Source organism: Electrona antarctica (genome assembly GCF_951216825.1).
Source record: "Electrona antarctica genome assembly, chromosome: 10".
Classification (NCBI taxonomy): domain Eukaryota; kingdom Metazoa; phylum Chordata; class Actinopteri; order Myctophiformes; family Myctophidae; genus Electrona; species Electrona antarctica.
The window spans coordinates 21,082,149-21,096,375 of NC_136791.1; the positions used below are offsets into that span (position 1 = coordinate 21,082,149).

General features: G+C 44.8%; 1 protein-coding gene across 2 annotated transcripts in view; it reads left to right on the forward strand.

The window, feature by feature from the left end:
* Positions 1–2,647: 2,647 nt before the first annotated feature.
* The window catches only part of rmdn2 (regulator of microtubule dynamics 2), a 42,793-nt gene continuing 31,213 nt past the window's right edge, over positions 2,648–14,227 (forward strand). Inside the window, exons 1-2 of one of the 2 annotated variants that reach the window (XM_079512089.1) lie at positions 2,648–2,759; positions 4,668–5,164. In XM_079512089.1, the coding sequence (XP_079368215.1) occupies positions 4,683–5,164 (482 nt within the window). In that variant the 5' untranslated portion in view covers positions 2,648–2,759; positions 4,668–4,682. The other variant, XM_079512090.1, reaches the window with a different exon arrangement.

Sequence of the window (14,227 nt, forward strand, 5' to 3'; positions counted from 1 at the left end):
TTGAGCGCTCGGTTGCACTTCCGCATTTGCGGCAGTAGACGTTCTGAGACGGTCCTTCCGGGTGCTTCAAAACGCCACTGAGCAACTTCCACTGACATGAATAGCGGGGGGGGCGGAGCTTCGCGCCAGTTCAGTCTCTATCCTTCTTTATACTCTATGGTTCAGCCACATAGCTCCTTCTGTTCCGTTCTGTCCCCAGTGTCTACAATTGTCTACTGTGCAGGTCCTGACCTTATAGCCCCCAGCTCATCTGCCAAGTGTATACAGTCAGTCATGTCTCTTCTTTCCTGCCACATCTGTCTGTCTATTTCTCTCCCTTCCAGCAACTCCCGCATTCCTTCCACCTCACCTCATTCTCCTCAACTTTTTGTACCTGCCCATCTACAGTACACACCTGTTCCCATTCTTTTCATCAGACCTGCAGTTACTGGTTGTGAATATTGTGTCCGTAGGAGACTTGTGATTGGTTGTCAGTGGGGTAGGGAGCGCTATCATAGCGCTATGCTGTGTTGATTTGGACCGCACACAAGAGGCTATATGCCTAAACCTAACTCTAAACCAGACCTCACAAAAGCTATGCCTAAACATAACCCTAACAAAAACTAATGTCCAAAAATAGTGGTAACAGCGGGATTCGAACTCGGGAGGTGTGGGTTGGAAGGCAATGAAACTATGAGTATACAGACTATACGCTATAGCAGGGATGTCAAACTCAAATACACAGTGGGCCAAAATAAAGAAATCGGTCGAGGTCGAGGGCCGGACTGTGTTTCAACACACGGGCACCGCGGTCATAAGGACGTCCCAGGCAAACAGCAAAAAAGTAAATGCATTTAAAACTGAAAATGCATTATTATTAAGCTCAGTTTCCTGTTCTATGATCCTCACCAAGCACTGATTTCATAGTATGTGATATGTGCCAATGCACTCGCAGTGAATTGTCGGACTTGTAGTATTATGGTGGTCCGTGCAATATACCAGAGGGCCAGTTCTAATACTAATTAAATATCATCCCGCGGGCCAAAGATAATTCATCCACGGGCCTGATTTGGCCCCCGGGCCTTGAGTTTGACATATATGCGCTATAGTATAGACATGTCTAGTATGTCTACATAATCTAAATTACATACATTTAGCCTTTGCATACGCCTGTAAGGTCGTCAAGGTTAGTGCAAATTAATAAGTGATACGGCTAAGGTGGAGTCTGAAGAGGTGAGTTTTCGGGGTGCATACTTAGTTTAGACTAGTCATTGGTTAGACATGGGTTAAGGTTAGGTTTAGGGCCTGGGCCATGGCTCAATGGTCCAGGCACCTTGGCTGGTAATCCAGTCTGGCAGTGTGCCGCGGGTTCGACTCCCGATCCCAACAGCCTTTACTGCATGTCTTCCCCCCATCTCTCTCCCCATTTCTTGTCAGCCTACTATCTGTCCCTCCACAAAAAAAAAAGATAAAAAAAAAAAAAAAGGTGTGCAGCCCCGTGGGAGGTGAGGGTTTGAGATAGGTTGTAGATGTAGGACTAATGACTGGTCTAACCAAATGACTAGTCTAAACTAAGTACTGTCTAAACTAAGTACTGCACCCGAGTTTTCAGACTACGGCGGAAGATTGATTGCAATGGGAAGTTCATTCCATTTTTGGAGCCAGAAGGGAGAAGAGTCTGCATGGAGCAGAGCGAGGGGGGGATCAGACCTTAGCAGTGCACCATGGTACAGACTCTGGGCACACCTAAGCTTCCTTGCGTGGCCAAAAGCCGCTGTCTGCCGGCGTCTCTTCCGGGTTTTTAGACAGCTGGTGGATGGAAATGAAGCTCCACCTACTCGGCAGAATGCCGCTGGGCCATGCTTTTCTGGGAATCTGGCAATCTGCCGTGGTCCCCTGCCCATCGTCCATATACAGAGCTGGTAGTCCAGTGCCCACCGCCGTAGAGGCTCCAACGCATAATATCTGGGTGGGGCATGCATTTCCAACTTGCATCGTTCCAAGTAGGCTAGTGCCCCACGGGCACCGCTGTAGAGGCCCCACGGGCACCATTCTAGTTTATTAAATGTAGTATGTAATCTGACACCACTGCCATAACAGGCATAAGTAATCATTACCATACTTCAAAATACTACTTTTTCTCCTCCAAAAGCAAGGTACGTAGCAAATAGCTAAACCTAATAATTCAATATTGAAAACGTTCTTTCACAGAGAGGCTGAGATTTGAAAGTTTGTAGCGGCCGGTCTACAGTACAGCACTAGTAGGCCTACTTGTGTGCAACAAGCAAGTAGGCACTCGACAGAGTGCAGTTCTAGTTATTATTATTATGAACCTACTAATTATTATGTCATGTTTATTTAAGTGCAAATTAATTATTATTATTAATATGAATTCATCATTGCATTAACAGAAAAGATACAGTAGGCCTAGTACCAATTGATTGTGCAAAAATATTATATATCTGATAAAGACCTGACATAATGATTTATACAAATGATTATACAAACCAATGTAACAAAAATGTAATCAATTCTTACCAACAAAACACAAACGGGGTTTCACTGCGCCAGTGCACCTAGTTTGCAGCACATTTCCAAGTAGATTGCAGGCTGAAGTGGGAACTTCGGCGCTATGCTATGATGCTGACTGACTACTACTGGTGTCAGCGCGGAACCTTTCTGTTGGGGATGTTTAGCAAAGACGGAAGGTTTTAGAAGTTGCACAGTGACCTGGACTGCTCTGCTGCTGTCAATAAGATACGAGCCTGCTTACCTGCCGAGTAAGCTCTCTATTATTACTCATTATTCATGAATAAGGATGACATTATGAATGGAAGGCCTTGACTTGAGTATGCATGTTTAAAAGTAAGCGTATGTTGACAGTGTAACTCAATGGAATAATAATGTATCCGGTATCTGTAATGTATCTGGTATATAGCCCGGGCCCGCCGGTGGACATTGAACAGGGGCAATTCACGTTATTGTTTATGATGCAACACGGTCACCACCATCATCCATTAACCTTTGAGTGAAGGCAGATTGCTTGCTGGATTGGTTGTCATTGGATCTATCTGTGTGTGAAGGGATCTTGTAATGTGATCTTGTAACGACAGAGCTTCTTCTTGTTAGAAGTAACTACTCGTGAAGAGATTAGTGTTTATCCTATTACCCAGCTGGCCAACAAGTCTTTAGTGTACACAGTCAATACTACTGTCTATACTGCAGGTGAATGATGAAATCAGGCAGCAATAAGACGGTATCGTTAAGCTTGAAGCTTATAGTTATTGCTGTGCGTGTAGCAATGCTGTTTCTTATATACGCCATATGCTTTAAGCTTACACTTGTCTGAATTAACTTAAAATGAGGGATCTAGTTATATTTTTTCCATAACTTAAAACACAGCTAAGCTAGGGAAGGCAGAGGGAAATTGTAACTGTATCATTTTAATGACACAGCTTGCAGCTTAGAAAGATTATGCTGTTGTCTGTTGACATATAAAACCATATCCAACAAATTGGGCAGCGATGTCCAGACTTCAGGAAGCTAACCGAGGGTGCCGAAAGGGGCTAATGAGGGCTGTGGGGCAGTTCAGAAACCCGTCCACCAGTGAAATCATCAGGCTTTCTATTCCTGAAAAGTTGCAATGCGATAATGGAAGCCATCGTTCTCACGATAATAGAAATCTAAATATATATTTAAAAAAATCTTGTTTAAAAAAAATCTGCCTAACAATGATTTTCTGAACTGCCCACAGCCCTCCTATGAGACACAGACAGTGTAGGAAAAAAATGTGGTATTGTATCATGAACATTAGTGAGGACCAATTATATGAAGATAGGTTGAAAAGTGGTGAATTGGTCCTTTAAGCAAATGTTGGGGAGAAACAATCGATTCGTATAAAACTACATAATACAATTTACAATTTACAATTTAGGCATTTAGCAGACTAATTGCGACAAATTTCTAAATTTGGAATAAGCTGTTAACCTGTTATGTTGTACAGTGCTCATACATAAAATAAACAAGCTCAAGAAAAACAAACCTGATAACAAATAAACCAAAACATTTTACATTGACTGACTGTTTTAATGCTGTAGGTCAGTATGCGGTTGCTGCTTAAAATAAAGCAGCTCAGAACACATCTGCGCTATTACTGTATTACGTATCCGAAAATGTATTGCAAGCTTTCATCATTTGAGGTCCATGGCTTATGTCTAATATGTTTTGTGATACAGTTGTAGAACATTTGTAGAATCTGCCTGGTCTCAGGTCTTAATGGCTTAACCTGAAATACAGGTAATGCAAGGCTACAGGAGGGCTGGACATTCAACATGATGTGTCCCTGTAGTGTACTCTACTCACTGTACTTCCTGTACTTCTGGTTCTTAATTCCCAGGCTTTATCTCCTCATGAGATGGAAATAAAACTGGGGTCAGTTTAAGGCACAACCTGGCTGCTGTATGCACAGACATCATCCACGTCACAACTGAAATACATTAAAAAAAAATATATTTTTACAATATATTTAACAGTAGTGTGGCTCCATATGTTTGTGTAAAACAAAGATGGGGGCTCGCAACTCCTTTTTAGGCATTCCGAATCTTATTTGTAGCAAACGGCAGCAGCGGATACAACAAGGTCTCAACGTTTTGTCCACTTGCGTCCCTTCTTCTCTCCTCCGTCTGAAGGTCCACTACAGCAGCATGGCCCAGGCGGACGGCAGGGTGCTGGCTCTGGGTGCGCTGGCCGGGGTGGCCGGCATCGGCTTGGCCGCGGTCTGGTACCAGAGCCAACGGTCCGAGCGACGAAGATCCTCCTGTCTGTCGTCGGCGGCGCATGACGACGAGCAGCGGGCCGCCGGCGGCACGATGATGGTGGGGCCCAGCAACGGCGGTGGGGGCCAGGCCGAAGTCCTGGCCCGCCTGGAGGCCCTAATCCAGTGCGTTTCGGAGCTGAAGGACGAGATGAAGGCACTGAAGAGCGCTCTGCCCACGTTGCAGGACCACGTGCGGGATGAGCTTGGCTTGGTGGAGGGAGCAGCGGCAGCCGGCAGAGTCCGGACGTTGGGGCCCCTCCACAGGAGCACGCCCACACGCAGGAAGAGGGCCGCGCGCCGGGCCCTCTCCACAGGAGGAGGAGCCAGGGCCGAGGGGCCGAGTTCAGAGGAGGCAGAGAGCGAGGGCGGGTGAGTACCCTTAAAAAAAGTCACCTCGCTGTGTAGCAGTGTTGATTTTGACAGCAAATTTAGATTTTAGGTAGTTTTTCCAGCCATGATGCGCCTTCGTCTGGGCCTTCCAAAGACGTCAGAAGACCCAGTCAAAAGTTATGGATGTGATGCGGTGGTCGGAAACACCCGGGAGTCGGGCCGGGACTATGCGTACTTGCCAGTGATATTATTAGCCTTTTAAGACAGTTTAGAAGCACCTTTTTTGACATAAAAGCTGCGTTCAAAGACATATTTGACGTGCATTTAATGATGGCGGGGTGCGGGCCAGGTCGAGTTGTGGAAATTGATGGGGTGCTGCGGGGCGGGCTGGGCCGGGTCAGATTATTATCACATGCTGGACCTGCGGGTCATGAAAAACCCTGACGGAGTTGCACCACTCACTTCATACGGGTGTGATTTTTGGTTTACAGTCAGGCAAGTAAGTTTATTTTATAGCCTGGCTAACGCACATCCTCCTCCTCCTTGGTGCTGAGCCAAACTGTTAAAGGGACACACCCCTTTTGCAAATTGCAGCCAGATCTTATTTTAATGATGCTTGGATGATAATGAGATAATGAGAGGTCAGGAAATTACGTCTTTTATACAGTGTGTGACAAGGAGCTACCAGAGCTATACTATAAAAGACGTAATTTCCTGTCATCTCATTTAGACTTGACAAAGACCTCACAGTCGAGTGTCCTGCTTTTTTCCTGTCCGTGTCCATGCAGGCCATAATGTAATAATTAGCTTGTAGATCGGCTATTTTCAAATGGCCGAAATATCTATATTAATGTGTGTTTTTGTATAATTATCCAAATCTATAAAGTAACTAGTAACTAAAGTTTTCAAATATTTGTAGTGGTATTAAAGTACAATATTTGGATCCAAGATGTAGTACAAGTAAAAGTTCTGCCTTTTACTTGTACCGTGCCTTGCATGGTTTCCTCTGGCATCGTGTATGAATGTGTGTGAATGGGTGAATATAATGCACAATCTCTGTAAAGCCTTGGATAAAGATTTTAATTTCTCTAGCAGTGATTCTCAACCATTTTCATTTCAAAGACCCCCAGTTTGACATGCAAATTAGTCTACAGACCCCCATTTAATGGTATTTCCATCTCTGGGACCCCCCCATTTATATTATAAAATCAATGTTGAGTTACAGAATACAGACCCATAAGGGGTCCATTTGGTTCCAAACTATAATTTAGCCGGGGACCCCCTGGAACTGCCTCAAGGACCCCTGGGGGTCCCCGGATCCCACTGCCGTTACAGTACAGTGACTATCACAATAAAAGCATAGTTGCACCGCTCAGTTCGCACGGGTGATATTTTTAAGGCATGTGCCCATTTGGCATTGCCACCTGGCCTGACTTGCTTATTTTCTGTGGTCTAAATGTGAGGTATGATGAATGCGCCTCAGGTTGTTGGAGGGAGGGAGCAGCCGTAGGAATCTGGTGCCACATGCCCAGTCATCCACCTCTCCTATCCACAGCCCAAATACCTTGATCACACGCCAACTTAAAATAACATAAACAACAGATGTCTCTCCTTTAGAATGGACTGCCACTTTAAATCTCATCTTGTGAAAACAAATATTGGCAGTTAAGTGACAATCATTAACCCATTAAATGTTTAGCAGTCAGGCAGGCTTAAGCTGTTTATTTTTTATTTTTTTTGGACACGAGCATAAATTGTAGCAAATCTGGGAACGAGAGTACAAATGCAGTTTTGGTCATTCACAAGGGGGTTCCACCGTGCCGCAAGCCTGTTGTACGCTGGTCCGGTGCATCTCAGGAGCAGGACAGGTAACAGGAGGAAGGAAAAACTTTTTATATATATATATATATATATATATATATATATATATATATAAGTAACAACCCATGGTGAGGCCTTTAGGATGGCCATTCAAGCCGCAAGTAGAGCATGCAGCACCACCGTTCAGGTGGAGCTTGCAGAACCAAGAGCTCAAGAATCCGCCACTCCTGAATTAAGTGTCAGGAGTGCTGGGAGTCTGGACCTGGTGAGAGCAGGAGTGGACCTGGTGAGACGTAGGAGTGGACCTGGTGAGAGCAGGAGTGGACATGGTGAGATGTAGGAGTGGACCTGGTGAGAGCAGGAGTGGACCTGGTGAGAGCAGGAGTGGACATGGTGAGACGTAGGAGTGGACCTGGTGAGAGCAGGAGTGGACATGGTGAGACGTAGGAGTGGACCTGGTGAGAGCAGGAGTGGACCTGGTGAGAGCAGGAGTGGACCTGGTGAGAGCAGGAGTGGACATGGTGAGACGTAGGAGTGGACCTGGTGAGAGCAGGAGTGGACCTGGTGAGACGTAGGAGTGGACCTGGTGAGAGCAGGAGTGGACCTGGTGAGAGCAGGAGTGGACCTGGTGAGACGTAGGAGTGGACCTGGTGAGAGCAGGAGTGGACCTGGTGAGAGCAGGAGTGGACTTGGTGAGACGTAGGAGTGTACCTGGTGAGAGCAGGAGTGGACCTGGTGAGACGTATGAGGGGCCCAGACAGGAGTCAATCCACGCGCCAGATTGGTCTACCTACCAGTCCCGGCAGAGTAGTTCGGGAGCGGCGGATTGTGTGGCCCTGGTCTTTCCCTAATGGGACTGATCGTGCGTGGGTACTAGCTACTGGGACGTAAGTCGGGACTTGATCACCTGAGTGAGGGGTATGATGTTGCGAGACCCGAAATCCCGATGACCTTGTGATACATCACTGAGGATACGTCCCAGGTGCACCCATGCAATGTTTTTTCGTTCTTATCTGGGGACCCCCCCCCCCCGAGGGGTCGTGACCCCTGCACTAGACTAGAGGCTAGAGGACAGTCAGTGACACTTTTTAAATATACTGGACACATGATTGAAGGGCTGCACCATTACGGCTAAAATGATAATCTTGATTATTTTGCTGAATATTGTGATTGTCAAGTATGAATCACAATTATTATTAATGATACGATGATGTTTGGTGGGAAAGACGTTATACATTTTCTTAATTTGCTGCTCATATTGTGCTTATCGGTGTAATTTATGTTTGGTCAAATGGTATGTAGTAAATAGCCTCTGATGTTATTGTTTATAGGTGAACAGACTTTGTCTGTGTTCCCTATCCCTGGGATTAAGTGCAATGCAACAGAGACATTTAAAAGAAGAAGAAAAAAAGTCCCCTATGTGGAACAGGGGCTCAAACCTCTCCCCTCTGTAAACATCACTCTCCCCATTTGTTCGAGAGGCAGACAGAAGCATGAAGAGAGTAAAGTAGACTGCCCTCTGAAAGCCAAGATTCCCAGCTCTTGATTGGCAGGCATCGGCCCTCATCAAACAGCTGTTAATTACAGTACGGGTTATTATGCTTTAAGAGAAATCAAATCACCTTGCGGTAATTGAAGAGCCTTTTCCCCGCGCTCTGTTATTTGTACGAGTGGAGGGCGTGGGGTTTTTAGTGTAGTGGGAAAAGGTGCAGCGAAGAAATTCCACCCCCTTGGGGAATGCATGGCGTTCAACCAGAGAGACCAATTAAACCCCATAATCCTCACATCCATTTAAAGGGCTCTCCCATGTCTGTCTTGGAACTTGTTGGAAATCATAGCATAATATCTCCGTGCTAAATGCTCTTATGTAACTAAGAAGAACCGTGATGATGGTAGTAAGAGTGGGGCAAACGTTGCTAAGTAAGTACTGCACTGTTATATTGCTTTTTGATTCAAAGTAACTGCCTTAAAAATATGAGACAGATTTGTGTGTTTAGGGAGCATTTTACTTTGCTCGAAATAAAGGTCTGTTTGACAGTGTCCGCTGAATGTTGAATGTAAACAATCGTCTTACAGACTCCAAAACTGTATATGGCCCATATACTGACAAATCTCATCAAATGGTAGTGCTGCACAATTAATCAAACAGATCGAGATCTAGATTCAGACACCTATGGGATCTCATTGCTAAATTTGAGCAAGGACCGAGCAGCATTTGTTGGCTGTCCAATTCATTTTAGTTACTCTTATGTTTTTTGCTACAAGAGAGAGACTTTGAGAGAGGTTTAAGTCAAGTCAAGCACTTTGATGTTGTCCGTTTAAAGCCACAGTAGTGGCCTGGGCGGCGGCTGAGCGGTCCAGGCACTTAGGCCGGTAATCCAGCCTGGCGGCATGCCGCGGGTTCGAGTCCCGAGCCCGTCTACCTTTGCTGCATGTCTTCCCCCCCATCTCTCTCCCCCTTTCCACATTACTGTACCCTATCAAATAAAGGCAATGAAGCCATAATATCTTTAAAGCCACAGTAGTTATTTGGCTCCAGGAGCCAAGTTTTTAATGTAGTAATGTTCAGCAACTACAGTTATTTTCATGGAAAAAAACGAGAATCATGTGATAATCGGTGATCTCAATTCTTGTGGAGTAAAATCGAGATTCACATATGAGCAAGAATCATGCAGCATTATCCAATAGGCCATTTCAGAATGTGTGGAATATAAACGTACCTCCGGTAAGTTTATATTCCACAACATGAACACAACTATGCATTTATCATGAGGCAACTTACAGGGGCATGTACAGATTGGCCTCTTACGGTAAGAACTGAGCTCTGCTTATTTTACTGGAGGTGAATGTTTTTTCAAGCTTCATACTTTTCCAACCTGTGTGTGTGTTTGTTTGGAAATGGGCTTTCTAGTTCCACTAGAGCAAATTGCCGTTTATTCATGTGATAATCTTAGTCATCATATATATATTTTTAAAGCCAGCTTTATCTGGCATGTTTGTAAAGACATCCCAACTGTGACCATTGCTGGCGTGCGTGCTGATTAGATGGGTCTTGCTCAAACATGAGGCTCTTGCAGCACACTTAATACATTTGATCCCGTTGTCCTGATTAATTAATTGCGCGCAATGCGCGGGCGCTCTTGACGAGTAGGCTCGTCTTGAGGCGTTTGATATCACTATTTTCCTTTTTTTTTAACCGCTCTGGTTGCTGTGCACGTTTGCTAGGGCCCCGCCCGCACTGTTTTTGTTTCTCCATTGCCATTAGCTTCTGTTGTAGCCGCTGCCTTTGCACGCTCTTTTCTCAGAAACTACGGCACTCCGTGGTTTTGAACTCATCTGCGATTTTCGGACTCGGGGATATTTTCTGATTATCCGGTGAGCACGATGGGAACATTGGTGTTTTCTAGAGCAACGATGGACCTCATTTTAGCTCGCTAGCATTGATGCTATTCTTTAGCATCCAAGATGGCACCCCAAACCAGACTCACATCACAATAGAATTGCTTCTCATCACGTGGCACCCAAGCGTCATGATACCGCTTTCAGCCAGCAGGCGGCACTCATTGTGTTAATGTGCACAGTGGTGTCGCTCCCCCAAACATAGCAGATCTACTGTATGAGTTCACAACAACACATCACAAAATATTTTCAGCGAGCGATGCCTCGCACGACAACGCATAAATCAGGTTTACATGTGACAGGTTTACATGTTTACAACACAAATGTTTTACTTAAGTAAAAGTATCAATACTGCAATATAGAAATACTCCTCCGTTACAAGTAAAAGTAAGTATTGGCATCGAAATGTACTTAAAGTACCAAAAGTAAAAGTTATCATTGTGCAGAATGTCTCCTTTGAAGTTTTTGAATGTAAACAACCTTTTGAAAATAGCAAATCTACAAGCTCACAATGGCATCGGCTATTTTCAAATGGCCTAAATGTATATAGGGCTGAAGTGGTACTGTATGTCCTGTAGTATTAATCAAAATCTACAAAGTAACAAGTAACTAAAGCTGTCAAATAAATGTAGTGGCGTAAAAGTACAATATTCGCCTCTGAGATGTATAGTGGAGTAGAAATAAAAGTATTGAAAATCGGAAATACTCACTTAAAGTACAAATACCTCAAAATTGTACTTAAGTTACAGTACCTAAGTTAATGTACTTGGTTACTTTCCACCACTGAAATAAACGAGTTAGAGTATGTCACAATCTCAACACGGGGCAGTGTTGCTTGTATATCAAAATGATAAAGATTTAGACGCAGCCACTGAAAAGTAGAGAGTTCCCGTTTCGCTTGCTTCCATTCACTCTTCATGTGTCACAACAGCTTCCTCCTCCGTGCTACCTCTACAAGCAGAGAGGCCATCAATCACTGTGACTGTGCGCCGAGCTGTCAGAGACTTCATATAAATGCCTCTTGTAGGAACTTGTAATTCCTCCCCAACAGTTCCCACTGCAGTTTATTCACGTCACACACACCGCTGTATAGCTCAAGGACATTATAACATAACCCCACCCCCCACCCCCCCCGCTCGCTCTAAATAATAATACCATTTATGCTGCTGGCTAGTTGTTGATTTAAGCAGATCAGTTTTGTTTAACAAGAGGCATGTCTGATCATAGCACATAGAAATGTTTATAAAGAGAGAAAAAAGGAACTCATTGTCTGTTTTAGGATTAAACGCTTCTTGCCTAATTGTTCAATGATGTCACGGTGTTGAGTGTCCAAGATGGCTCCCTTCAACAGACTTCCTCAAATGTCTCCACTAAAGGCATTTACTGTACATTACTAGAACAAACATTGTATGCATTAAGTAAGTAAGTCAGAGAGGCTCATTGCCGGTATCAGCCAGGGTGCGGGAGTCTATCCCCGTTTCACAATGCACTAGATCTCTGAGAGATGGAATGCTGAGGTGGAGCGCAACAACACCTACCATCAGCTCATCATGCAGTACTTACCGCACGACATCAAGCTCCTCATACGCTGAGTTGGTGGTGCCCGAGTTCGAACCCATGACCTTGCGGTCGGAAGGCAAGTACTCTACCGACTGAGCTACCCGGACACGAATGCATTAGTCATTTCTCGCATTTGCCACAATCCTGGAGCACAAATTCAATCACCCACAGTTGGCTACAGTATACACTTTCCCTCCAGGGGCATCGTTTATTGAAAGGTTCTTCTCGTGCAAAAAACAAAACCCCTCAAGCTAGTGGTTTGCATTGATTTTCTGCCTCTAATCTGACACCTGCAAATGGTTCCGATACCGATACTGGTATCGGGTACTCGGGCCGATACCACCCTCAAGTACTTGGTACTCGGAACCGGCCCCTATACTCTGACCCGAGTACCAAAACATTCAATTGACACTAGGCTGAACGATCAATGCTGTTGCATTGATCGTTCAGCCTAGCAAGAACATTCTTTTTCTAAATTGTTTCAGGCTATTATTATTGTGGTAATTGAACATTACAGTATCATTACAAGTACAAGGCATGACATTTAAATTAAATGGGAGAAAAAGGGAGTAAAATAAGTGGTTATTCAACAAAAATAAAAGGTACTCTTATCGGTACTCGGTATCGGCGAGTACTAAAAATTCAGTACTCGTACTCGGTCTGAAAAACATGGTATCGGGTCAGCTCTCCGAATGTATGCAACTGGGCTTAACATGTTACATCTGAAAGAATTGAGGAGGAAAATGTTATGCCTGGTAACTGTCAGCATGCACGAGACGCGAACACGCTGGCGGCCTTTGTCGGTTGGCTCTGTTCCTCCTATCAGTTCCAGTGTTTTGCTGAAAAAAGTTATACTTTAGGCCTCGCATCCCATTCCCCACTCCCCGACCGTGCACGCACGCACGCACGCACGCATGCACGCACACGCACACACGTTGCTTCAGGGAATAAAGCTTTGTAAGAAACTCACACCATGTCATTGATATTTCTCACCTATGTTTCTTTTTCTTTCAGTCATAAGTGCAGGCGTCCCTCTCTCCGCCCTGTTTATGTATATTGTTGGATGTTCTTTGCCTTTAGGCAAGTTTCATTACGAGCCTAAGCCTCTATTGTGTACAATAAGTTTCTTGTGTTAGGGGCTGATATCTGAGGGTAGTTAACCTCATTATGCAATGCAGTGCCTGTCCTTTTGAGGAGACAAATCACAGTATCTCCTGATAAACCTGCTTTGCCAGTGTAGACGAGAGCTGTCGGTGACACCTGTCGGTAACGACTTGGGAGTAATCTAGTGTGAAAGAAAACATGCAGTGTGATTTATCTCGGCCGTAGCGCCGATAATGTCACAACCTGTCTGTCACAGATGAATGCCACCTAATTGTTCGTTGTGTGTTCATTTGTTTGCCTTGCATGCCATTACCTATCACAACAAACGGGGTGCATGCATAGTCAGCGAGCGCCGGCTGCCAGTTTCACGATGTCAAAGTGAAGTGAAACCCGATGATGTCATGTCACCGCCACATGGCCGGTTCGGCAGCTGATCTGTTGGAAGCATGGGAAAAGTGGAAGGCGTCACATAGGCCCCAATGCCCCATACACATACACATGTTCTGTGTCTTGTCTGTGTGTAACACCCCCCCCCCCCCCATTCACGACTTACACAAGTTACAAAAATTGATTGTAGAACAGCTTCTCTCCCAATAATGAGTTACACAAGTTATGTTTTCATTGTTTCATTCGCGTTTTTAATACGTTTTAAAACTTAACTGAGTTTCCATCGGACAGAGTGGGTTAGGTGACCTGTTTTGATTACGTCATCAGAAAAAGAGCCCAATGCATTCCAATGGCGGCGTACAAGCGATTACACGATTTTAAAGCGGATTTTCATGAAAAGGAACGATGATGTCGGCACGGTCGTTCTTCAAAGATTAGTGAAATCCAGGCAGTGAACGTGGCATTGCGATGTAATTAATTCCGCACTCAAACTGTTACACCCAGCGCCCAGGACGAAGTTTTATCCAAAAGACGAAGTTTATTAATATGAAAACCGATCGCATCGCTCTACAGCCTAGGAGCGCCTGTTGCGCAATCCTCGATGTTGCACAACAGTGGGACGTCATCGAAAATTTCCCCCCCCTATTTGGCCGACGACAACGAAAATCTTAAAACAATAAAAAAATAACTCGCGATCTAAATCATCCCGTCCAATTCTAAGAAAAGATCCTGTGTTAGACGGCCCCCCGCTGTCCAGTCGCTAGTTGCGTTAGATTTAATCATGCCTCCCGTTGTTGTCGATCGCCGTTTTGGCTACATTTAGCTGCTCCA